At 42.2% G+C, this 23,901-nt stretch overlaps 1 protein-coding gene across 1 annotated transcript; it reads left to right on the plus strand.

Annotated features, from left to right (window-relative positions):
• Positions 1-23,032, plus strand: atr (ATR checkpoint kinase). The gene is made up of 48 exons (XM_074659794.1): positions 1-237; positions 368-459; positions 2,071-2,223; positions 2,360-3,267; positions 3,379-3,521; positions 3,777-3,947; positions 4,155-4,318; positions 4,572-4,724; positions 5,303-5,501; positions 5,613-5,869; positions 5,998-6,194; positions 6,394-6,494; positions 6,865-7,036; positions 7,297-7,452; positions 7,594-7,788; positions 8,171-8,266; positions 8,407-8,496; positions 9,099-9,194; positions 9,346-9,476; positions 9,749-9,892; positions 10,232-10,325; positions 10,451-10,576; positions 10,751-10,957; positions 11,153-11,266; positions 11,595-11,710; positions 11,842-11,962; positions 12,562-12,699; positions 12,797-12,968; positions 13,156-13,322; positions 14,134-14,298; positions 14,909-15,000; positions 15,259-15,350; positions 15,475-15,652; positions 15,756-15,941; positions 16,057-16,216; positions 16,480-16,659; positions 16,893-17,035; positions 17,171-17,268; positions 17,464-17,693; positions 18,370-18,504; positions 19,101-19,301; positions 19,973-20,116; positions 20,861-21,011; positions 21,120-21,276; positions 21,511-21,664; positions 21,824-21,975; positions 22,305-22,410; positions 22,541-23,032. Exons 1-48 carry the CDS (start codon positions 185-187, stop codon positions 22,712-22,714), a joined length of 7,824 nt encoding a protein of 2,607 aa, XP_074515895.1. The 5' UTR covers positions 1-184; the 3' UTR covers positions 22,715-23,032.
• Positions 23,033-23,901: the final 869 nt, after the last annotated feature.

Consider the following 23,901-nt stretch of genomic DNA (forward strand, 5'->3'; position numbering starts at 1 on the left):
CGTACCAAAACAAAACACGTCATTTTGGAGCGAAAGTTTTCGAAACACATGGCTTGAAGGATGGACCACCATGAGATGGAGAGGACATGTAGACGTGCTCTGGTTAAAATAACCTCACTAATTTAATATTTATACTTTAAAGAGGTTGTTTGTTAAAGTAGCGACACACTAAGCGGCTGTAAACATGGAGGGACTGGAGATGTCTGCGATGATTCCGGCTCTTCAGGAGCTAGCCAGGTCAGTGACAGCTAAAGGTGGCTAAGCTAACTAACCCAATGTCAAAGTACAACTCACTTAAGTTAAGTTAATGGAAAACATGTACTTCATGTTTCCATAAATAACGTTACACCGTGTTGTTATATTACAGTGCCAGCGCGGCTGAGTACGAGCAGGCGGTGCAGAAACCTCGACAGATCCTCTGTCAGTTCATTGACAGGATACTGACGGATGTGGACGTCGGTAAGTCTCCAGCACATTATAGAGGAGGAGGTGGACTCAATAACAGAAACACCCGACAGTACAGGACAGTACAGTAGTAAATAACAGCTTGTTAAAGCTATAAAAGCTTTAATTGTTAGTGGAGACTGCCAGATGTTGTACTGTAACTACTGTTTACTTTCCCTTATGTCTAATTTCCTCTTGACACAAATGTGCACTGCATTTGTGGCTGATGAACTTTAGAATTGTAAACACTGAGTCAGTAGTACCAGACAATATAAATGTATAATGTAACCTTAATCCCTGACCATTTTTAATTCAGGAATAATATTTTTTAATATAAGGAAAACCTATCTGCCAGGGTGGCAGGTAATCTGACATGTTTACCTGCCACAGCCAACATTCACCCTGTGTTTGTCAGGTGCTAACTTCATTCCCTGATCCCTACATAATATAATATAACCTTTATTTAACTAGGAAGTCGCCTTGATATTAAAACCTCTTTTACAAGTGAGACCTAGCAAAGACAGGGTCAAATAGCAGCATCCAACAAATAAAGACAACATTGAATCACAACAGCAATAATAGGTACGACAAAATACATTACATCATTATACAGTGATTAACAATGCAGCATGTTGGTCATGTGTTTGCTATTTAATTGAAACGACTGCAGCTTGCAGTGACCACTTCCTTTATTCTATGTTTAAAATCATTAAAAGAGGTAAGGGTCTCAAGTTAAAGCTTGGCCTGCAGATCGTTCCAGGACCAAGGACCGTAGTGGAACAGGCTTGTTTTGCCAGCTTCTGTACTGATAGAAGGCACTTTAAACTGAAGCCATTTATGTGACCTTAGATTGTAACTGTTGTTGAGAATTACAGAATTACTTAAGTAAGTGGGAAGTTTGCCAGAGATGATCTTATAGACTAAAATGTACCAGTGTTGTAACCTCCGCAGAGTGAGGGATGACCATCCTAGCATGCTTTATAAGGTACAATGATACACTCCCTTATCTGCCTGTTTGGTTTGTTTGTTTGTTGTTTTGGCCTGGGCTCTCCCTGACTTTCAATATAGGCCACAATATTTGGTAATGAAAAATCAGAAATTGAACAATCTGACTCCTCATATTATTCTAGCCCAGCTTGGGGTTGTGCCGTCTATCTGGCCACTTTGTACCTCTGTTAAAATAAAGCTTTGTGAGTTTAAACAACCCCCCTGCACATTATGTGTTTATATTGATTGACCTGACAAAGGCTCTATGCAGTTAAAGAGGTTAATGGTTTCCAACCTTTTTGGCTTGTTACCCCTTAAAGTGAAACAAATGTGGATTTCTGACCTTGTCGTGGATTGCATATGATTCTGAGCTTGAGTGTTTTTTGGCTTCTCAGATTTATTATCTCAGATTTTGTAATTCGTTTAGGCTCGAAGATTAAAACTATGCAGCATTTCACACACAAAAAAACTAAAATGTAATTTTGTGTAGCAGAAAGTGTTTCTTTTTCTTCTAACCCTTTTATCATACTGTGACTTTTCAGATTGATCTCAAGTTGCAACCCACGGGGGGAGGTTCCTGATCTCCTGACTGGTTGTGAACCAGTTGGTTGATCAAATCTATTGTCTGTGTTCTTCCAGTTGCTCTAGGGCTGAATAAGAAGTCCAGTTCAGAGCCAGCCTGTGTGATGCTGCTGGACTTTGTGCAACATATCATCAAATCCTCGTCTCTGATGTTCGCCAACCCTGCCTGCCAGCCTGCCGAGTACCCGGACACCACACAGAGCTGTACTGGTATGAGATGCTCTTCAAACATGTTTTTTGAAGATTAAAAAATGTCATAAATATTCTATTCCTATCTGTATCATTATTTTGTGCTTTTCTTTCTCCCCTCCACCTCTGATGTCTCCTCATTCCTCCCTGGATTCAGACTTTAGTAAGTGGGTGGCGGTGCGTTTGCTCCGCGTGGCAGCAGCTCCAGACTGTGACGTCATCCACGGGCGGGCCTCTGCTGTGTTGTGCTCTTTACTTCACACTCTCAGAGCCAGGGCGCCATTCATCTGCAGCCGCCTCACTCAGGAGCTCATTTGTTTGGCCCAGGACCTCAGCAACATCCTCTGCACTCATATCGCCACGCTGGCAGGAAACGGACACACTTTGGGCATTCACACACAGAGCCGATGGCCTGTCACACTCGAGTGCTTCGGTATCTCCTCTGTTTGTGCCTCCTCATACCTCACCCCCTCTCCTCTTGTTCTCTCCTCGCCTGCCGCCCTGGAGTCGCTGACTGCCGTGACAATCGGTGTCGTAACTGACACCCTGCGGGGAGTTGTCTCCCGTCATGACGTCAGCGTGGCTTGGGAGACGGCTTGTTCTTTCCTGGCCAATGGCAACACAAGGCTGAGGAAGCTCTCCATGGTGATGCTGAGTCGACTGGTGGAGCTGGGAGGGTTTCCTGAGATGCAGGGCCACGAGTTCTTCTCGGCCTACCTTCAGTTGCTGGAAACACACTCCTACACATACAAAGCAAACGTAGATGAGAAACATCCGTATGACGGAGAGCTGCTGCACCTGACTCGCTGTGTGTTCCAGTCGTCTGGTGTCTCTCACTCACACTTTGAGCCCATCTATCTCTCGCAGATGTTCGAGTGTGTTTGTACCCTTGGAGGTTCAGATGTCAAGTTGGGGACAGAGGTTACTGAATCGCTCTGCTTGCTGTTCAGCTTCTTGCTATCTGTCGCCGTAGTTTACGAAAGTGCTGCATTGCTAAGAAGGCAGCGAGTCACAGAGGTCTGCAGGACGCTGGCACGCACCGTTGGAACAGAAAATCAAGCCGAAGTACGACTCTGTTTTTAATGTTAAAAATCTCTCCCTCTTGCTGTTGGAACGTTTGTCACATCTTTTCTCTCTCGCCCTCCTAACAGTCTCTGTGGCACTTGTGTTTTACAGTGTACGGAGGGGTTTCTCCAAGCCGCACTGAAGGCGGAGACTGCTATGGTGATGCAGAAGTCAGAAGATGGAGAGACTGCTGCCAAGAAATCCTGCAAATCTGCCATCAAGTCAGCCAGCAAAACAACAAAAGCGTCAGCAGCGTGAGTTCATAAACATTTGTGTCCTATTATAGAAGTAGGCCACTAATCAAGTTTAGTGGTGTAGAAGACGGCACAATTATTCTCTCACTTGTTTTACAAATGTGTTGAAAAATGCTGTGCTGTAGCTGCTCAGTTATGTGTATCTCTATCTCTATCATTTTTTTCCTTCTTATAATTTTATTTTCAGACATTTTTCAGGCCTTTCTTTGTTAGTGACAGTAGATACTTCTTGTCATTTAAATGATGTGTCTTCAGTGAGGTGGACATGCGTGTTGGCAGTGAGGTGTGGGCTGTGGTGAACAGTCGGCTGGAGGAGCTGCTGACCTTTTTGAACTCTGACGGCCCTGAAACCAAACAGACTCTCTCTGCTCTGGAAGGTCTGGCCCTCATCCTCCACCTGGCAGCCCTCTGCTCCTCTCCCACCAGGTAATAAATAAATACACAAACATTCATACCTGCTCTCACTCTTTATCTTTTTCTTTTCATGTCTTACACACAAAAATACTATCTTCCCAGTATATTTTTTAAATGTTTTGTCTCTCAACAGACAACAAGAATGACCTACTTTGCAGTTTTGTGTCTTTCACTGAGATTGTTCTGTCACTCTTTCTTCCTCGGCCTCCTTGTTGACAGTCCTTCTCCTCTTCTCTGGGTGCCCACCGAGACTCTGGGCAGGGCCCTAAAGAGCTGCCAGTCAGTGTTAGAAGGAGGTCCTCAACCCGACTTAAACCAGGACTACTTTCAGTCTGCTGTTCAGACTACTGTCAGGGTCCTGGACTCCATCCTCTACCTGACAAGTAAGGATATATACCACATTATACATGCCGTTCCTGTGGATTTTACTTGTTTTTTGCTGTGTTATTTATTTACTATTTACTTATTGTATGTCATGACTAAGTTATTTTTGCCATTATTCCTCATTAACGAGTGTAAAAACAAGCTTTACTCTAAAATATATGGCAGAAATCAACCCCAAAGCACATCCTTTTGAGTACAGTTCATTGATCGCCATCTGTTTCCATCACCGGGTGTCTGTGTGTGTGTGTGTAGTGAGCAGCCACAGTGAGGACGGGCTCCAGCGGCGAGTGTGCGCTCTGCTGTCTCTCCCCTGGGTGTCTGAGAACAAGTCCGTCTCAGCCTATAAGAGTTCAGGATTCCCCTCCTGGCTGCCCGCCTTGGCTCACAGACTCAGCCTCTGTTACTGTGAGTATTTCTCCTGCATCACAACTCAGACGGGGTTCCCGCGGATCCTTAAAAAGTCTTAAAATGCATTGAAAATAAGGCTAAAAATAAGGCCTTAATTGGTATTAAAATGTCTTAAATCAATCTTAAAAATGCTCAGATATGGGAAGTAGAATTTTATTAATAGTTTTTTTCTGACATTGCAATTTGAAATCTCAAAATGATTAGTAACATCTATTTTTTTAATAATTGTTAAATTGTCCCTAACCCTAAGTAATTGATTTTGATTTTTTCTTCAGTTTTGGTTATTGTGAAGTTTGTTTTAATAAAGTTTCATTCAAAGTGACATTAAAAAAGTCTTAAAAAGTCTTAAATCTAACTTGCCATAAGCTGTAGGAATCCTGTCAGAAGCATCTCACCAAAATGAAATTTGAGATGACTTCTCTGGTCACCTGCAGCTGCATCTTTTTGTGAAGTCGGGACCTAAATATTTTGAAAACGGTTCCATAGTTTGTTATAGAATAATTTAAAATTATTTCACCAGGACATTTCCATTGTGAAAACTTTGAATGGACTTCTAACTTTTTGTGTGTTTCCAGCATCTGAGATCCAGGCGGACTGTGTGTCACTGCTGGCCCTTCTGCGTCGTGGTGTGTGTGAAACGTGGCGTGTGTGCGTGTTTTCCAAGACGTTGCTGAGTCCAGATGAGGCGGTGAGAGCGGCGGCAGTCCGGGCCTTCCCTCTTCTCCTTCACCACCTTGGAAACTCACACCACAACCTCATCAGCACTACTCTGCTGTACGCACGTATATATGTATAAACAGTATGCGCACAAATGGAAATGTTCTCTCTCTCTTTGGTGTCATTTTTTGTGCTTATTTTGAGATGTTTAAAACCTTCTTTCATCAGTCCCAGGCTGGAGGACAGTTCGGAGCAGGTGAAGAAGGAGCTCGCCAGGATCATCGGTCAGCTGAGCTGTATCCAATCAGAGCTCTCCCTGCTCAGTGACACCCACCCTGAGTCCGCTCGTCCTCCTGAGATCCTCTGCCACCAACTCAGCCTCGCAACAGAGCATGCTGGGAACACTTTTCCATCCCTCAAGGCGTCTGTTGTCCGACCCTTCCTGCCACTGCTCAAACAGCAAGCTCCAAGTAGTGTTAAACAAGGTATTTTGGAGTTTTTTTTTTGTGTGATTAGCTTTAACAACATGCAGAAAGACAGTACATTGCTGGTATCCTCCTGTGGATTATTTTCAAATGCAGTATTATTTCACTTATTTATTTCACTTTCTTAGCTTTCCTAGAAGCTCTGCCTCACCTCTGCCAGCACGTGAATCTGGTTGGCGGAGACAGCGACTCCCAGGCAGCTCTCTGTGCTCTGATCGGTCTAATGGAGGACTCGGATCCAGTGGTCAGAACACGCTTCAGCCAATCGGTGCGTTTCCTGCTAACAGAGACCACCAGAAACTCCGAGCAGGGCTCTCTGAGTGAGGTGAGCAATTCCAGCGGTGACACTCAAACGTCTAAACATCTAAAGGCCATCGTCATATGCTGCTATGTGAAACGTCAAGTAGGAGGAAAGTTTTACATTTCTACTTGGTTCATACATTTTTTAGAGCTGACCATTTGGGGATTATGACTTGTGTAAAGTACTTTCACTACTTACTACGTGTTTCTTCCCACTATCCCAGCTCCTGGTCGCCCGTCTTAAAGAGGCATTCAACAAGGCTAAACTCAACAGAGATGACGACCTGCGCAACACTCTCATCCTCACCACCGGAGAGATTGGCAGGTACAGGTGGCCTTTGTCTGTATACAAGACCCCAGAATAGCACCATCAGATGTGTTGTGATTACTCAAAAATACCTTCTTTTGCTCAACATCTGGGATCAAAAAAGTACATTTTATTTATGACACAAGCACAAAGGCTAGCAAAGTCACTGTCATCATTTGCTCATCTTGTTGTTTAATGTAGTATAGTTTTATTGTGTTGCATGTTTCCTGTCATCGTTCTTGTACATCACATTTTTCATTCTCGCCTGTTTTGTATTGATATATATAGTCTGTGTTTAAATCATGTGTCCTACATCTGTTGTTGTAACAGTCACTGAAATTTAAATTCATGAAGAGATGAATTGTCCATTTCTCTCCTCTCCTGTCAGGGCGTCTCAGGGTAGTTTGGTGTCGTTCTCTCTGCTGAGGCTGCTCCACTGTCTGCTGTCCAAGTCGTCCCCGGTGTCTGTAGCTGCTTACGCTCAGATCAGAGCTCTGGCCACTGCCAAAGGTCTTAAACTTCAGACCCTCTTCAGTCAGTACAAGAACCCTATTTGCCAGGTATGAAATCTTTAATGCTGCTCCAATAAACCTGGGCAATAAGCCGATGGTCATTGAGAAATTTAAAGACTATAAAACGGTCCATAATGCTCGGAATAATAATTAGATATATTAACAATACTATAATAATAATGCTTTTGTTTTTTGGTCTCTGCATGATTGCGTGTATTTGTATGTGTTGTTTGAGGGAGCTGTGTGCAGCGATTCAGAGATGTAAAGATATGCTGGCCTTAATCTAATTCTTTCTTCTATGTGTCTAGTTCCTGGTGGAGTCGCTGCATTCGCGTCATGCGTCGGCCTTGCGGAGCACACCGGATCAGGGCAGCGAATCAGCCAATCAGAGAGAGCTGGCCCTGGACATCCTGGCTCAGATCGCACACGCTTTTGATTTCCCAGACCTCCATCGCTTCCTCACTGTATGTCAAACATGTACCGTAACTACACAAAAGTACACAGTATACACAGTGGATGTCGGATGTTGGATGTGATACTGTTTTATGTACGGTATAATACGTTTTTCTGAGCATATATGTTCTTATGCATACTTGTTTATGTAGAGGACCCTCCAGGTGCTTCTGCCCTACCTGGCGGCCAAAGCGAGCTCCACTGGCTCCGCCCTCATCCGTACCCTGGCCAATGAGCTGAAGGCAAACAGGAGAGAGATCCTGATCAACAACTTCAAGTACATCTTCAGCCATCTGGTCTGTTCCTGCACTAAAGAGGAGCTAGAGAGGGCTTTCCACTACCTACAGGTATTAATGATATTACCATGCCTAGCTGTAACCTACACATTCATGCTACAGACAACAGAACAACTAGTCTTGCATTGTGGCCATGTTGTCGTTAGTAATGAATTTATATGTCATTGGCATTGTCAATAGAGTAAATAAATAATACAAAAGGACAGATTTCATCATTAAATGTCACCGTCACACAAATTAACTTAATATCTTGTATGATTTAAAGCACTAGAGTCCACCCACTGGGGCAAAAGTAACCTTTGGCAGAATGACTATTAAGGTTGGGTCGTTGGCGTTGTCTGAGAAGGCTGATCAATAAAGCAATGGCTGTTGTCAATAGTAAATAATCAGATTATCTGACTGATGTATATTTGTTTTCCTAATGCCCTCTCAGAGTGAGACAGAGATTGAACTGGGCTCTCTGTTAAGACAAGACTTCCAGGGTCTTCACAACGAACTGCTGCTGCGCCTCGGAGAGCACTACCAACAGGTCAACACACACACATAAACACAAGTTCCCCTCTCTCTTTTCAGTATATATTCTTGAGTGCATACATGTCAGTAATGAATTCACATGTGTGGTTTACATTAGTTATTGTTCACACCTGTGTGTTTTACATTTCTATGTAGGTATTCAATGGTCTGGCCATCCTGGCTTCCTTTGCGTCCAATGATGACCCGTACCAGGGTCCCCGAGACATCACCATCCCAGAACGCATGGTACCTGTCAGAGTTTAATTATTGGTATTAATGCTTTACGTTGTGCTTTGACTAAATTATTTATTTATTTATATTTAATATTTTGTGCTCACCTGACATGTTGTTAAATTATAACAGACAGGGTCAAAATGTATCTCAGTCTCAAAGGCTTCTAAACAAACCACAGAGCATTCATTATACTTTATATCATTGTTAATATTTTTAAGAGATCTTTTTAGACTCCGGTAAACTGTACATGCAGATGCACATTTTAGATGGTTAATAAACAAAAAATCTATAAATTAATCAATTGATAATGAAAACGAAAACAATTGTTAGTTGTAGCCTCATTCACTTGCATGGAAATTTGCATACACTTGAAAAAACTTCAGACATAGACTCAAAAGCTTCCTTTGCCATGGGTTAAATTACATGAGATAAAGAAAAACAAAGTAAGTAATAGCCTAAGTGGGACAAATGGTTGGGATGAAAGTGCTAAAATATTAACATTTAATACATATCTTAACTTAAATACATTATTTTTTATATTATTAGAAATTATTTGAAACAAAAAAATAATTCTGTTTTTCCTCACTTGTCTTTTTTTGGTCGTTGTGTGACAGGCGGACTACCTGCAGCCGAAGCTGCTGGGGATTCTCGCCTTCTTCAACATGCAGCTGCTCAGCTCCAGCGCCGGAGAGAAGGACCGCAAGAAGTTGGTGTGTTGATCCACTACTAATTTGATATTGAATGTATTGTTTCAGTATTACAGTTCACAGAGCTGCAATATTAAATCTGATTTGGTAAATGTTGCCATTCTGCTCAGCTCGTATAGTGTAAATGAAAGCATCCAACCTGTTTTCTGTGCAGGCATTGACGAGTGTGATGGCTCTAATGCGACTGATGGGCTCCAAACACATCAGCTCTGTCAGAGTGAAGATGATGACGACGCTCCGCACGAGCCTCCGATACAGAGAGGACTTCCCTCTGCTCTGCTGCCAGTCAGTACACACACTCACACTGACACAGGTCACATAGAAACTGAATATCCGTGGTGTATTGCTTCTGTTATTTAGTTTCCCTGGCCACATTTAGGAGAAGGTTGCTAAAGATAGCTGAACCACTGTATGGCTGCCAAAACTGACAAAAAAAGACAATTTACATACTTGATATTCAACTCTCTTTGTCTACTCATTCATGCTACATTCCTGTGATTAGCTCAAACCCCTGCGTCTGACTCTGTATTAATTCTTCCTTCCTCCTGTGTGTACAGGACGTGGGAGTGTTTTGTGAGGAGCGTGGAGCCGGCTCACTTGGGCCCTCTGCTGAGTCATGTTATTGTTGCACTCCTGCCCCTGATTCCTCTACAGCCCAAAGAAACTGCTGCCATTATCCGCTTCCTGATACTGGACAACAGGTAACACACATACACACAAGCAAATTTTAAATTGACCAAACTGGGCCTGTACAGAAAGTTAAACATAAAAAAAGGCGGAGGCAGCTGTAGTCCTTTAACCACAAGGTTGGCGGTTCCATCTAGGGCTCATACTGTCCCCATGTTGAAGCGTCCTTGGGCAGGACATTGAACCCCAAGTTGCTCCTGCTTTAATGAAAATGTAGATTTTCATGTTAAAACAACATTTCATAACCTCAAAAACAGTACTTGGGTGTTTGCCTACCCCGGCTTTAATAAAGAAGTCATCACCTAATTCCAGACTTCCGATAGCAGTGATCTAATTCGGTCGATTTCCCACAGAGACGAAGTCAACGACTACCTCCATGAGATTTACTTCCTGCCAGACCACCCTGAGCTGAAAGACATCCACACTGTTCTGCGGAACTTTAAGAAGGTCAGTGTGGACAAGAGGATGATCATGATGATGAAGGAAATGAAGGATGCAGATGGTGGCGAGGGTTATTGGTTGGCATCAGAGGTGAAAATGTACGGTAATACACTCTGTCTGATTCCCCCCAGCTGACAGCCAGCAGCAGTGACCTGGCCGCAGCGCTGCAGCTCTCCATGAGGGCTGTTCAACATGAAAACGTCGACGTCAGGATTCATGCGCTGACCAGTCTCAGGGACATGATGCACAGCAAGCAGGTACACAAACACACACACAGATTGTTAGACAACTACCTCTGAAAGGAGTCCAAGCTTCTTGTTTGCAGGTTATAATAGAATGTTCTACTATTCTATTAGTTAGTGCCTTGTCATCATGTCTTAAAGTTACCATAACGATACCATAAATGTGTTTTTTTGTGTTGTGGACTGCAGGAGTGGCTGCTGCGGCAGGTTTGTGCGAGTGAGGCGGTGGAGCCGGTCATCTCTAGCCTGGTGTCGGTGCTGCTGAAGGGCTGCCAGGACTCATCCCCCGAGGCCAGGCTCCTCTGTGGGGAGTGTCTGGGGGAGCTGGGGGCCGTGGATCCGGGACGTCTGGACCTGTCACACACACTCACCCATGGCGACCGCAACACCTTCGTGGTAAGCTGGACAAGACCAAAGCTGTGTGAATTCAAAAACATGTACAGATATGTAGCTTATAGCTGTGGCACCTAAAGTCTGCATTCAGAGACATACTGTACAGTTCTGTTGGTTTGACAGAGGGAAAAAAGATCCCCCCAGAATGGAGCATCTCTGTCAGAAACCAAATGTAAAAGTATATTTTCCTGTGAACAGAGTGGAGTTGATGATCCCAACTTCGGCTACGACCTGCTGACTGAGCTGACCAGAACATTTCTGGCTTACGCTGACGACGTGAGAGCACAGGACTCTGCTGCTTATGCAATTCAGGTACTCACACTTGTGCAAGCACTCACTTTGCACTTTAATTAGTGTTAGCCTTTCTGTCTCTTTATTTGGCTACTGGTGCAGTGCCCGTTCAAAACGTGCCTGTTCGGAACGGGACGATTGTTTGGCCTCCGGTATTGCTGATTGCAGCTTTCTCAAGAACCGCTCATCCAAACAACTTCCCACTAGACACTGCGCTTCCTTGGGGTCTGATCAATACACCCGCCAAGTGTGAAGACAATCTAAGGACAGTCATACAGACAGACAGAGACTCCTTCCATTCTAGTTAGATGTCTTGTCTGTAAAATGTGTTTGTGTTGGTGCTCTGTAGGAGCTGCTGTCCATCTTTGAGTGTCGTGAGGGTCGAACCGACTCACCGGGGCGCCGTCTGTGGAGGAGATTCCCAGAGCAGATTCAAGAAATACTGGAGCCACACCTCAACAGCAGGTATTTAAGTTTACACACACACATAGACTCACAGCACATATACATTACACTTCTAATGGTCTCACATAATTCAGAGATCAAATCCATTCAAGTGAAAGTCATTTTTCTTCATCTATTCTCTTTATTTTCAGGTATAAAAGCAGTCAGAAGGAGGTCAACTGGTCTAAACTGAAGAAGCCAGTGTACTTAAGCAAGAGAGGCAGCAAATTCTCTGATTGGTCGGCCACCTGGGCCGGATACCTCATCAGCAAGGTCAGCTGGTTTACCTTTCACGTATGCAGAGCCAAACACATACACATCTACATGGATCATGGATCCATCTCTTACTCTCTTACTCAGTACTTTGTATTTTATAGAACTGACACTTTCTTACTGAAGATCTTTGTTCGCAGTGGACCTAATAACATTATGACATTTTGAATATCATAATGGAGGTCAAAATATCCACAGTGAGAAAGTCTCTTCTTGACGAACTGTCATATGACAACTGATAGTTCACTAAAAACACGCACAGGTTTCAAGCACATTGAGACCAACAAACAAGAAAAACGCTATATATTCAAGACAGGAATTACAAGTACAAGTACGTAATCATTACAAAAACAAAACATAAGTCCTTCTGCTGTGCAAGTGTGCTGTAATCTTAAAAAAAAATCCGATTTAGTCATTTATGAAGATGAAGACAAAAAAATAATTGCATTAAAGGTATATAATATAACCAATTATATGTGTTTTGTTGTGAATATCACATCTTTTATGAAAAACGTGCAAAGCACATTTGTTGTCTCTACGACGGCATAAACTTTGTGTTTCAAGTCGGAGGTTTTAGGAACTGGTTTTATGTGTTTTAGGTGAGACACGAGCTGGCCAGCCGAGTGTTCACCTGCTGCAGTTTCATCATCAAACACGACTACAAGGTCACAATCTACCTGCTGCCTCATATTCTGCTCTACATGCTGCTGGGCTGCACACCTGCAGAGCAACAGGAGGTGAGGACACACACATGTATCACTTACAAAGGACATGTTAATCCAGATGTTTTTGGGGTTTGTTTCGTTTTGGCGTTAATAACAAACCTCCCTCCAGGTAACGGAGGAGATGTTGGCGGTGCTGACGGCGAGTGATGGACGAGGAGGGGGACGTGATCAGGAGACGGCCTCCAGCTTATCACAGCTCAGCACTCAGACTGTGTTCAGCATGATGTCTCACCTCACACAGTGGAGCCGCCACATCCTCTACTCCAAACCCAAACACAACGGTTAGTGATACCCAACACACTAATCTGTAATCTCTGGGTTTTCACTGCAATGCTGAAACGCATCAGTTGGACCTTATTTGCACCTTAGTTTCAATGAACTGAATGTAAATGCATGTGTCCTTGTTGTTCACTTACCTGCACGATTAACACACACTTGAAAGTAAATAGCTGAAACGTGTTATTGCAGAGAGCGGGGAGTACCAGCGCGTGGTGGCCTTCCTCAAGGGTATCCCACAGGACGTTCTGGCCAAGGCCTCTCTACGGTCCAAAGCGTACACTCGTGCCCTCATGCACTTTGAAGCGTACATCTTAGAAAACAAAGAGAACATCCAGGACCATCTCACCTTCCTGCAGGTCAGACAACAAGTTCATTAAAGTGTTTTTCATTGCTAAAGTGTGTGTGCTCATTTCCTCTGCTTTTAGATTAAAATAAAAAACAAGCTGCTTGGGGAAATGTTGGCATGATACTCGTTGCTTAGAAAACATGTTACCAATATATGATGGCTTATAGAAGGTATAATGTACATGGAGCCGGTCATTGTTGTGAAATAAACCCCGACAGGGCGATGCAGGACTCTTGCATCCTTCAGAGTCCGACATCAGAAATGCGCCCATAGCAACGGTCTGTTATACATAGCAACGGTCTGCTATAAAGAAATAAGAACGCCGTGATTTCTGTAGTAAGTAGCCGTGTCATAAGCGTTCACATTGGGGTCCTGCTCACCCTGTCTGGGTTGATTTTGCAATAATGGCCCACTCACTTCACGTTATCCCTCACTTAACACTAACTCTGCTTCATGTGTTTGAGTATATAAACCTACAATGTCTCATTAAGTGCAACAGTGCACGTCTAACAATTTCTGGTGCTGTATAAAACCCTGATTATAGAGGACTAAAATATTCTTTTTTAATATACATCCATGCTGTTAGATGATGATGGTAAACCACTCACCTCATAAACATCTGATTTACACCTTTAGCTCATCTTTGTAGTAGACAGTGTTGTTGAGGGTTGAACAATATGGCTGAAATCAAAATCACAATATTACAAAAGATGTAAAATAATCAGAAATGTTCAAAGCAATGAAATATGCTCCAGTCTGCGGGTTTGTATTACATGACTACAAGCTCTCTGAAATCATTCTTATATGATTGGCTGTTGCAGACTCTGTACGCTGCCATGCATGAGCCTGATGGAGTGAGGGGGGTCAACGCCCTGAGGAGGGAGGAGCCGTCGCTACGGGAACAGATACTGGAGCATGAGAGCATCGGCCTGCTCCGAGACGCAACCGCCTGCTATGACCGGGCCATACAGTTGGAGTCAGACCAGGTATACACACACACAGACAGGACCATGTTTTAGTGCCTTGTTGTGTCATTCTTTACTTTCCTTCTTTTTTTTGAGTGTAATGTACAAAACGTCAATAAAAACATTTTAAAAACATTTTCCAAAATGCTGTCTTCGTGATGTGTGTACATACTGTAGAATGTACTCAGTGCTGCAGTATGCAAACGATGAATACTATAACTTGTATTCCAGAAAATGGTCTATACTGTAATACAAATGGTGTTCACATTCAGATGTCACCAGAAATAGGCTGCGATTCCTTTTCAGTTTTGTTACTTTGCGACATTCTTATGATGAAATGCTGCACGATGAAGCAGATATAACTTTAAATTGATCTCATGGTCCGCCAGGTTCAATTTAATTGATAAGTTCTAAATTTGCTTTCTTAAATCTCGCCAAAGTAGAATCAGTTTCTGTTCTCAGTTCACCAATATTGCAAGCAGCAAATGTAAAAAGTAATGCAAGGTTTAGAGCAATAGTGTATTCACTATACAGTACATATTATTGCTTATATTAAGATTAATAATAACTGTTGTATGTTTCTGTAATTTTTTCCCCTATTTCATTATTGTCATTGTCCCTTTGTTTATAGATTGGTCACTATCACGGTGTGATGACCTCTATGCTCGGCCTGGGTCAGCTGTCAACAGTCATCACCCAGGTCAATGGAGTACTGGCCAACAAGTGAGACACACACACACACACACACACACATAGTGTACATTTTGGCCAATGTCATTCTCACTAAAGGTGCTTTTTTGATTCGAGTTAAATCCACTTTAACTGTAGGTTGACAAGGAATACATTGGTTTATGTTCATGTTAATAATGTACCATGACCTCTTGATAGTTTCTTAACTAATGAACTATTGTATTTTATACTTGGATAACACGTATGTCAGTGAAGGTCCACTGAAGTTAGCTATATATGTATACATTTAAGGCACCAGTGGAAGTCGGAGCTGAACACCTACAGAGTGGAGGCGGCCTGGAAGCTCGGGAAATGGGACCTGCTGGAAGATTATTTGAGTTCAGGTAATAAAACACACAGACGATACGTGAAAGCTGCAACGAATTAAACCGTCTATTGGCAGCAACAGATACCTAGTTAACACATAAAACTGAATGACTAAGTTTTGCACTTTCACTGTGTCTCCAGACCGTCAGTCCAATACCTGGGGTGTGCGGCTTGGCCAGTTGCTGCTGTCAGCTAAGAAGCAGGATACCCAGATTTTCTATGAGAAGCTGAAGCTGGTGAGGAAGGAGCAGGTCGTCCCTCTGTCTGCAGCCAGTTACGAGTGTGGAACCTACCAGAGAGGATATGAGTACATCGTCAGGTCCGTGTGTGTCTGTGTAGCATTGAAATCAGTTGCATTTAATTTTGTAGTTGACTCCTAGTTGTCAGTAGCAATAACTTGTGAATGTGTGTGTTTGGTTTAGGCTCCACATGCTCAGCGAGTTGGAGCACAGTTACACGGAGCTGCAGAAACAGAGGGAAAGCTCCGCCCCCGGCCTCAGCCAGCTGCCTCCTCATTGGTCAGATCGGCTGGAGATGACCCAGAATTCCTTCAGGGCCAAGGAGCCGGTCCTGGCCCTCCGTCGGGCCCTGCACAGCCTGGGACCACAGTAAGGATGTAGACACATTTGTGTTAAGATGTCAAGCTTATGAGCATTTGCTTTTGTGGCTGTTTTATCCATGTCCAGGCCACATCACAAATCAGGCCCTGTGTTTTCTCTGCAGGCCTCTGAACAAGGAGCTGGTAGGTGAGTGCTGGCTGCAAAGTGCCCGCGTGGCCAGAAAGGCAGGACACCACCAGACTGCCTTCAATGCACTACTGAACGCAGAGAACACACTCCTGGCTGAGCTGGTCACCGAGAAGGCCAAGTGGCTTTGGACCAAGGTATAGGCAACCCTTTTAGCAATTTTTTTGTACGTCCATGTTTAAAGTACACTATCAGCATCTCGTGTGTAAAGCTGACCCTATTCAGCACCTGATTTACTACTAAAACTCTCACTAAAATGCATAGTAGTGTCAGCTGATGCGTGTTGGAAAATATCAAATCATTAACCAGCATCTAGCATATGTGCTTTCCTATTCACATTCCTGTTATTTTTGTAAGGAAAACAACATCAATAAAACCTTCTGTGTTGTTGTGTCGTCAGGGCGATGTACACGAGGCCCTGATCGTCCTGCAGAAGGGCGTGACCCAGTGTTTCCCTGACGATCAGCCACTGACGGACCCTCGCAGCCTGCAGACCAAAGGCAAGGCCATGCTGCTGGTGGGACGCTTCATGGAGGAGACGGCCAACTTCGAGTCCAATGCCATCATGAAGGCATACAAGGTAAACAAACAACCAAATAAGCCATGATATTTGTGGAGGGAATGAACCACTGTGCAGGAAGTCAAAGACATTATTGATCTGAAGACTTCATGTACCTACTACTGATTGTTGATACAAAAGTATGTTGAACGATAGTACACATATTGGGTATGTTGTGCATATTATGTGATTTCGGACAAAGTTTAATTGTCAATTGCAGCCCTGACTTAAAGTGTGTTTGTTGTGTGTTTTAGGACGTGACCAACCTCCTGCCTGAATGGGAAGATGGAAACTTCTACCTGGCCAAGTACTACGACAAAGTGATGCCAATGGTGACTGACAACAAGCTGGAGAAACAGGGGAACCTCATCCGATATATTGTCACGTACTTTGGAAAGTAAGTTATTGTTCTTACTGCTGATACCCAGCCCTTCAGTCTATGAGCAAAGCTGATTAAATACTGTTATAATTTCCACCGTAGACTCATTAGTTTCATCGTAAGTCATTTAAATCTGGGTTGTCTCCCTCCCAGAGCCTTGCAGTTTGGAAACCAGTACATCTACCAGGCCATGCCTCGCATGCTGTCTCTCTGGCTGGATTTTGGAGCCAAAGTGTGCGAGTGTGAGAAAGGTGGGTGGCCAATAATGACTGGAAGTGTGAAATAAAGATCCACAGGGGGCAATGAGACACTTCCACTGTCTGGCGTACTCTCTAGCAGTTCCACCACTTTATGCCTATTTACTTTTAATGAGCTGTTAACAGCAGAGACAGAAAAACATATGTAAACATATTCAAATTCCATCCACACATCCCTCTCCTCCACAGCGGGGCGAGCAGACAGACAGATGCGACAGGAGCTGGGGAAAATCAACGCGGTGGTGAGCGAGCACTGTGCCAACTTGGCGCCGTACCAGTTCCTGACCGCCTTCTCCCAGCTCATCTCCAGGGTGTGCCACTCCAGCGACGAGGTCTTCACCGTCCTCATGACCATCGTGGCCAAAGTGTTCCTGGCGTACCCCCAGCAGGCTATGTGGCTGATGGCTGCTGTCTCCAAGGTACGTGTGTGTGTGTGTGTGTGTGTGGTCAAGAACTCCTAAACCCTGTTTGTTTGAATGCCTGCATATTTCCACATCTACCATCTACTAGAAGTGTATGTAGGGAATGGGAATGTGACGTCACCAACAGCAAGTCCGACATTTTTGGAGGGTAAAGTGTAAGACACAAGACACATCAGTGACCGTAATGGGTTTCGAGCTGTCAAAGTCCTCGTAACTCGTAAAGGATCAATATCGTGAACTAACTTCAGTTTTGTAATTTATCGCCCCTTTGTCTCTGTCAGCTTCTCTTTATATGGGCTTTTTTCTTTTACACGTACTTTATACATTTCTGGTGATGAACGATTGACAGATGACAGATGAATAGACCGGTGACAGATAATGACAGCTACTGTAGCTCTGCCCCAGAATGCTCCGCTGATTCCCATTCCCTATAGTACACTGTATGTAAGCCACTGTGTGTGTGAACTCTGACTATTGTGTGTTCATTTCCTTTCCTTAACTATAATTGTAATTTAACGGATCAGTTCCCTTTAAAAACATTACAAATCCTTTCTACTGTGATTGATCGACCAGATGTTTTAGCACCTGCATAAACTCACCAGACTATTAAATTGCTTTTTCTAAAAAAGTATTACCTCACATTCACTCCTGACTGTTTGTTTTTTTATTTCAGTCTTCCTACCCCATGCGTATGAACCGCTGTAATCAGATCCTTAAGAAAGCAATTAGTCTCAAACAGTCTCTGGAGAAATTCATTGGAGACGCCAACAGGCTGACTGACAAGCTGCTGGAGCTCTGCAACAAGCCGGTATACACACACACACACACACACACACACACACACACGCACATACATAAACAAGTATTATATAGTATATTACATAATATTAAAATAGAAAGTACACTTCCAAACTCTGGTAATTTTAGGCTTAAGAAGGTTTTCTAAACTTTAGTTTGTGAATTCTTAATCTTAAAAAAATTCGTTTTTTTACCTCAAGATAACAAATGTGTAAGTTCATTATAAAAGTAATAAAGCATGTGTTCATAGCATAGAAATAAAATAGTAAAGATAGTGTTTTATGCATAGTAACATATACTAGTTTCTTTCTATGGTTGCATGGCATATTAAGGTACTATTCATTTGATGAATGCATGTTGTTTCATAATCAGTTTCAGTGGAGTGTGGAGCCGCAGCATAAAAATATAGTCGTTCACATATTTCAAAAGCTCGCTATAAAATCCTCTTAAGTGAATATGGATCAACACATTTTATTGGTAGACTAGATTAGATCAAGTAAACAGTTATTGATCCCCTTCTGGAACTGGAGTGCTTGCAGTAGCCAGTAAAAGAAGATCTATTAAGGTAGCTGTGAATATATATTTCTGTGTTTATGTGTCCTTCAGGTGGATGGTAACAGCACCACCCTCAGCATGAGCGTTCACTTCAAGCAGCTGAAACGTCTGGTGGAGGAGCCGACCTTCAGCCAGATCCTGATCCCACTGCAGTCGGTCCTCATCCCGACGCTGCCCTCCACTGGCGGGGCGAACACACAGCACGACGCCTTCCCCGGACACTGGGCGTACCTGGATGGCTTTGAAGACACAGTAAGAGAAAGGCAAAGAGGGTGTTGGTTGTTGTCAACAGTGGTGGAATGTAACTAAGTACATTTACTCACGTACTGCTCTAAAGTACAATTTTTAGGTACTTTATTATTATTATTTCCATTTTATGCTACTTTATACTTTATACTCCACTACATTTCCAATATTGTACTTTTTACTCCAGTACATTTATTTGACAGCTTTAGTTACTTTCTAGATTCAGATTATTAATACAAAATATAAATCATCTAATACATTATTATATATTATTATAAGTGAAGCTACCCAGCAGTGTATGAAGTAATTAAAATTAGTTTTAACCAGTAGCAAGAACACATTAATGCATAAATAATAATAATCCAGTAATATAATAAACATTATTATAAAACGGACCATTTTTGATGCTGATACTTTTATACTTTTACTTAGTATTGCTACTTTTACTCAATTAAAATATCTGAGTACTTCTTCCACCACTGGTTGTCATAAATGTTTTAGTAGGAAGGTGCCTGATGACAAAAAGTGTTTAGTGAAACACGGTTACAAAGATCATAGTCATAAAGAAACATTATCTAAGATAAGAAAATCTGATTTTATGATCAGAGAAATCATCTTGAGGTGGTGTGTGCCTCGTAAACCCTGACCTGTGTGTTTGTTTGTGTGTGTGTGTGTAGGTGGAGATCTTGGCCTCGTTACAGAAGCCTAAGAAGATCAGCCTGAAGGGTTCAGACGGGCGGAGCTACACCATGATGTGTAAACCTAAAGACGACCTGAGGAAGGACTGCAGACTCATGGAGTTCAACTGCCTCATCAACAAGGTGTGTGTGGTATTCAACTCATAATGAACAAGTTATTGGTTTACTAAGTCTACCTGTACAATACTTTCAGTATATTGGAGTTATATTGGTATATTGAGTGGTTATAATCGATCCCCTTCATTTATATGAATAGAGGTGGGAAAAAATTTAATATTAGTAATCGTCAATGTTTTATTATGCAGTCCAGTACAACGCAATTCATACAGCTTTTATTCATTAACTATAAAAAAAAATAGCCAAGAAATGAAAAAGGGACATATTAAAATTTGTCTATAGTATGTCTATATGATCAACTAAGTCTTAAGAGAAAAGAAATGTATCAGTATAAACAATAAATGTATACGTAAGTACATACAGACACACATTTACCTCCATACTTACAAACAATCTAGATTTTGCTTTTACAACAGAAAAAAAATGAAAAATGTATTACATTTTTAAGTCTTCTGTGTTTTAAATTGTATCAGTTTATTTCTCCATAGTTTGCACCTCCTGAATTGTAATCCTCCAGTTAATTAAGTTCAGGGTGGGATGATATCTTTTGCTTCACTTTGTAGAGTTCAATCTGCACTTCCCCTACACAGTGACCAGAAACTGAACAAAAAAACAACTAAAATGTGATTTATTTGAGGGCTGTTGTATTGATCCCATTACATGTAGTTTATTGTTAGTCTGCTGTACTGTAAAGTCAGCAGAATTTATAGTATGTGTGTACATGCTTTCTGTGTGTGTTTGTATGTGTAGTGCCTCCGTAAAGATGCCGAGTCGAGGCGGAGGGAGCTACATATCCGCACCTACGCCGTAATTCCTCTCAATGAGGAGTGCGGCATCATCGAATGGGTCAACAACACCGCCGGACTTCGACACATTCTCACCAAGCTGTATAAAGAGAGAGGTATACTCCCACATAAAACCTAAAAATAGAAGTACAGATAAACAAACTGTCTGCGTAATAAATGTTATGAAACAATTTCATTTGGTCATATTTGTATGTGTGTTCTAGGTATCTACTTATCAGGTAAAGAGCTCAGGAAGCTTATTCTACCGAAGACAGCCCCCTTTGAGGAGAAGCTACGAATCCACAAGGAGGTGCTTTGTGTTCGGCACCTTCCTGTATTCCACGAGTGGTTCCTCAGGACCTTCCCTGACCCTACATCATGGTGCGACCCTACCTGCTCTTCTCCTACAATTTATGTTTCAAAAAGAGTGTCAATAAGCTGATTCTGTTGTCTGTCTGTGTGTTACCACATTTGAAATGAGCAGTTTTAGTTCTGGATTTAGAAATTTTTTAGTTTTTTAATGATTATGAATTTGGAAACGGTCAAGTTCCGGTTTAAAGTTACATTTAGGATCAGGTTAAATTCAGGAATCTCACTCATTGTGTGTGTGTACAGGTACAGCAGTCGCTCTGCGTACTGCCGCTCCACTGCTGTGATGTCCATGGTGGGCTACATCCTGGGTCTGGGAGATCGCCACGGAGAAAACATCCTCTTTGACTCTTTCACTGGGGAATGTGTTCACGTCGACTTCAACTGCCTCTTCAACAAGGTTTGTCTCAAAGTACAAATGATTAGCAGTCACATATATTTTAAATCGTTCAATAGAAATCATGAAAAAAATCATAGAAATTGTTTTAAGTAATGTTTTTTTTTGTTTTCTCACCTTTCCCTGCATTTCTCTCATGCTCCTTCTTTCCGTTTCCACTAGGGGGAGACGTTTGACGTGCCTGAGGTGGTTCCCTTCCGTCTGACCCAGAACATGGTCCACGCCATGGGGCCCATGGGCACCGAGGGTCTCTTCAGACAGGCCTGTGAGGTCACCCTGAGACTAATGAGAGACCAGAGGGAACCGCTCATGAGGTACACAAATATTAACACTTTATGATTATTGAATAATCATGTCAAACCCTGTTTCAATAGAGTACAGAAATAAAATAAAAACTGTGAGTAGAGTAGCCTGGGGTTAGAGTAAATGTACTAAGCAAGGAGCATTAATTAACTATATTTAGATTCAAGACCATTTTGAAATTAATGGATTTTTTGACTGAAGTCTTAAAACATGGTTATATATGTGATGACGATGCTCGCTGAATAATTCGTAATGTGTTTTTTTCCGTCCCAAATTTATATAGTTACTGTCTTTTAAAAAGGTTACAATATTTTTTCATGTTTTTAATTTTCCCTCTAAGTGTGCTTAAGACTTTCCTTCATGACCCGCTGGTGGAGTGGAGCAAACAAGCCAAAGGACTTTCTAAAGCTCAGGCCAACGAGACAGGAGAGATAGTTAATGAAAAGGTGTGTGTGCATTTCTTGGATTTTACCTCTGGAAGTATGTTTACATGCATTTACAGCAGCATGATTGTCTAATATAACCTATAAATGTCACTGTTTTGTCTTGAATCTTTCCCCCTTTCTTCTCTGCCAGGCAAAAACCCACGTGTGTGACATCGATCAGCGTCTGCAGGGCGTAATAAAGAGCAGGAACAAAGTGCTGGGTCTACCTCTGTCCATAGAGGGACACGTCCACTACCTCATACAGGAAGCCACAGACGACAAACTGCTCTGTCAGATGTATCTGGGCTGGGGGCCATACCTGTAAAACACACACCTATGTTTACAAAATGAGAGGAAAGCATTTTGAAGTCAATTCAGGAGAATTTAAGATGCTTTCCTGTCATCACATGCCAACACAAGACCACTTTAAGCGCCCTCCGAGGTGGCTGCAAGCAATTATAACAAGTGCAAAGAAATACTTGCACATAATAACACAAAAACATTCATGACTGTTGAAGAGCTCTTCATAATGCCATTTTTGTTTGTTCTTCCATCATTGTTTAGTTTCCTGTTTTCTGGAAACAAAAGATATTTGCTGCATTGTTGTACATACTCTTGTAATAAAAGATGTGTTTTGCAGATTTGATTTTGCTGGTTAATGTGTATGCAAGTAGTTGCTTTCTAATCTCTTAACCCTCCTTAGAATCTCTTTAGCAGTCAGATTGTTTTAATCCCCTCTGTGTGTGTGTGTGTTTCTCTCCTCTTGCACTTACCCAGCGGTCCAATCAGCTGACCTTTTTCACAGGAGCACCAATTAGAGCTGCTCATGAAAGCTTTAAGAGGCTGAAGAAGACTTGGTGAGGATAGTAAGTGTAGAATTTCTTTAATAAGTGAGCAAGATTTTTGTCGTCTAGTCATGGGTACAGACATTCAAAAGGTCACTGTATTTTGTATCATCGCTTTTCTCATTTTTGTCAATGTCTGGCTGCTGTTTCGGCTTTCTTTTGGATAGAAATATTTTTGCTTCAAATGAAGAGGAGCTTTCCAAACCAGCCCCGGATATGGGCCTTTTTTGAGTGACTTTTTACATTATGGCAAGATCATCTTTGTACAAGTGTGCTGGAGCTTCTTTCTGGGGAAAACAAGTTGCATTTTGCAGCTAAATTCATTGTTTTTTTCTGTATGTTTAGTAGTTGACTGACTGGCATATAGGCGTGTAGAGATTAGACCATTTACATTATGGCAAGATCATCTTTGTACAAGTGTGCTGGAGCTTCTTTTCTGGGAAAACAAGTTTCATTTTGCAGCTAAATTCATTGTTTTTCCTGTATTTATAGTAGTTGACTGACTAGCATAGGCGTGTAGAGATTATGCCTTTATTTTGAAGTTCTAACCGGAAGTCTCAGGCACTCTTCTTTTTCTATCAAAGATATCGGCGTTCTCCTGTCAGATTTGTCATTATTTTCACCCTAAACAGCTATGAAAAATCCAAGATCATCTTTTTACAAGTGT

The sequence above is a fragment of the Sebastes fasciatus genome, chromosome 15 (assembly GCF_043250625.1).
Source record: "Sebastes fasciatus isolate fSebFas1 chromosome 15, fSebFas1.pri, whole genome shotgun sequence".
In the NCBI taxonomy this organism is placed as follows: Eukaryota; Metazoa; Chordata; class Actinopteri; order Perciformes; family Sebastidae; genus Sebastes; species Sebastes fasciatus.

Coding starts and splice junctions, on each gene's coding strand:
- atr (XM_074659794.1), top strand. CDS start 185: ATGGAGGGACTGGAGATGTCTGCGATGATTCCGGCTCTTCAGGAGCTA. Junction 11,711..11,841: donor GAGCCACACCTCAACAGCAG/GTATTTAAGTTT, acceptor CTTTATTTTCAG/GTATAAAAGCAGTCAGAAGG. Junction 15,351..15,474: donor GGAAGATTATTTGAGTTCAG/GTAATAAAACAC, acceptor CTGTGTCTCCAG/ACCGTCAGTCCAATACCTGG.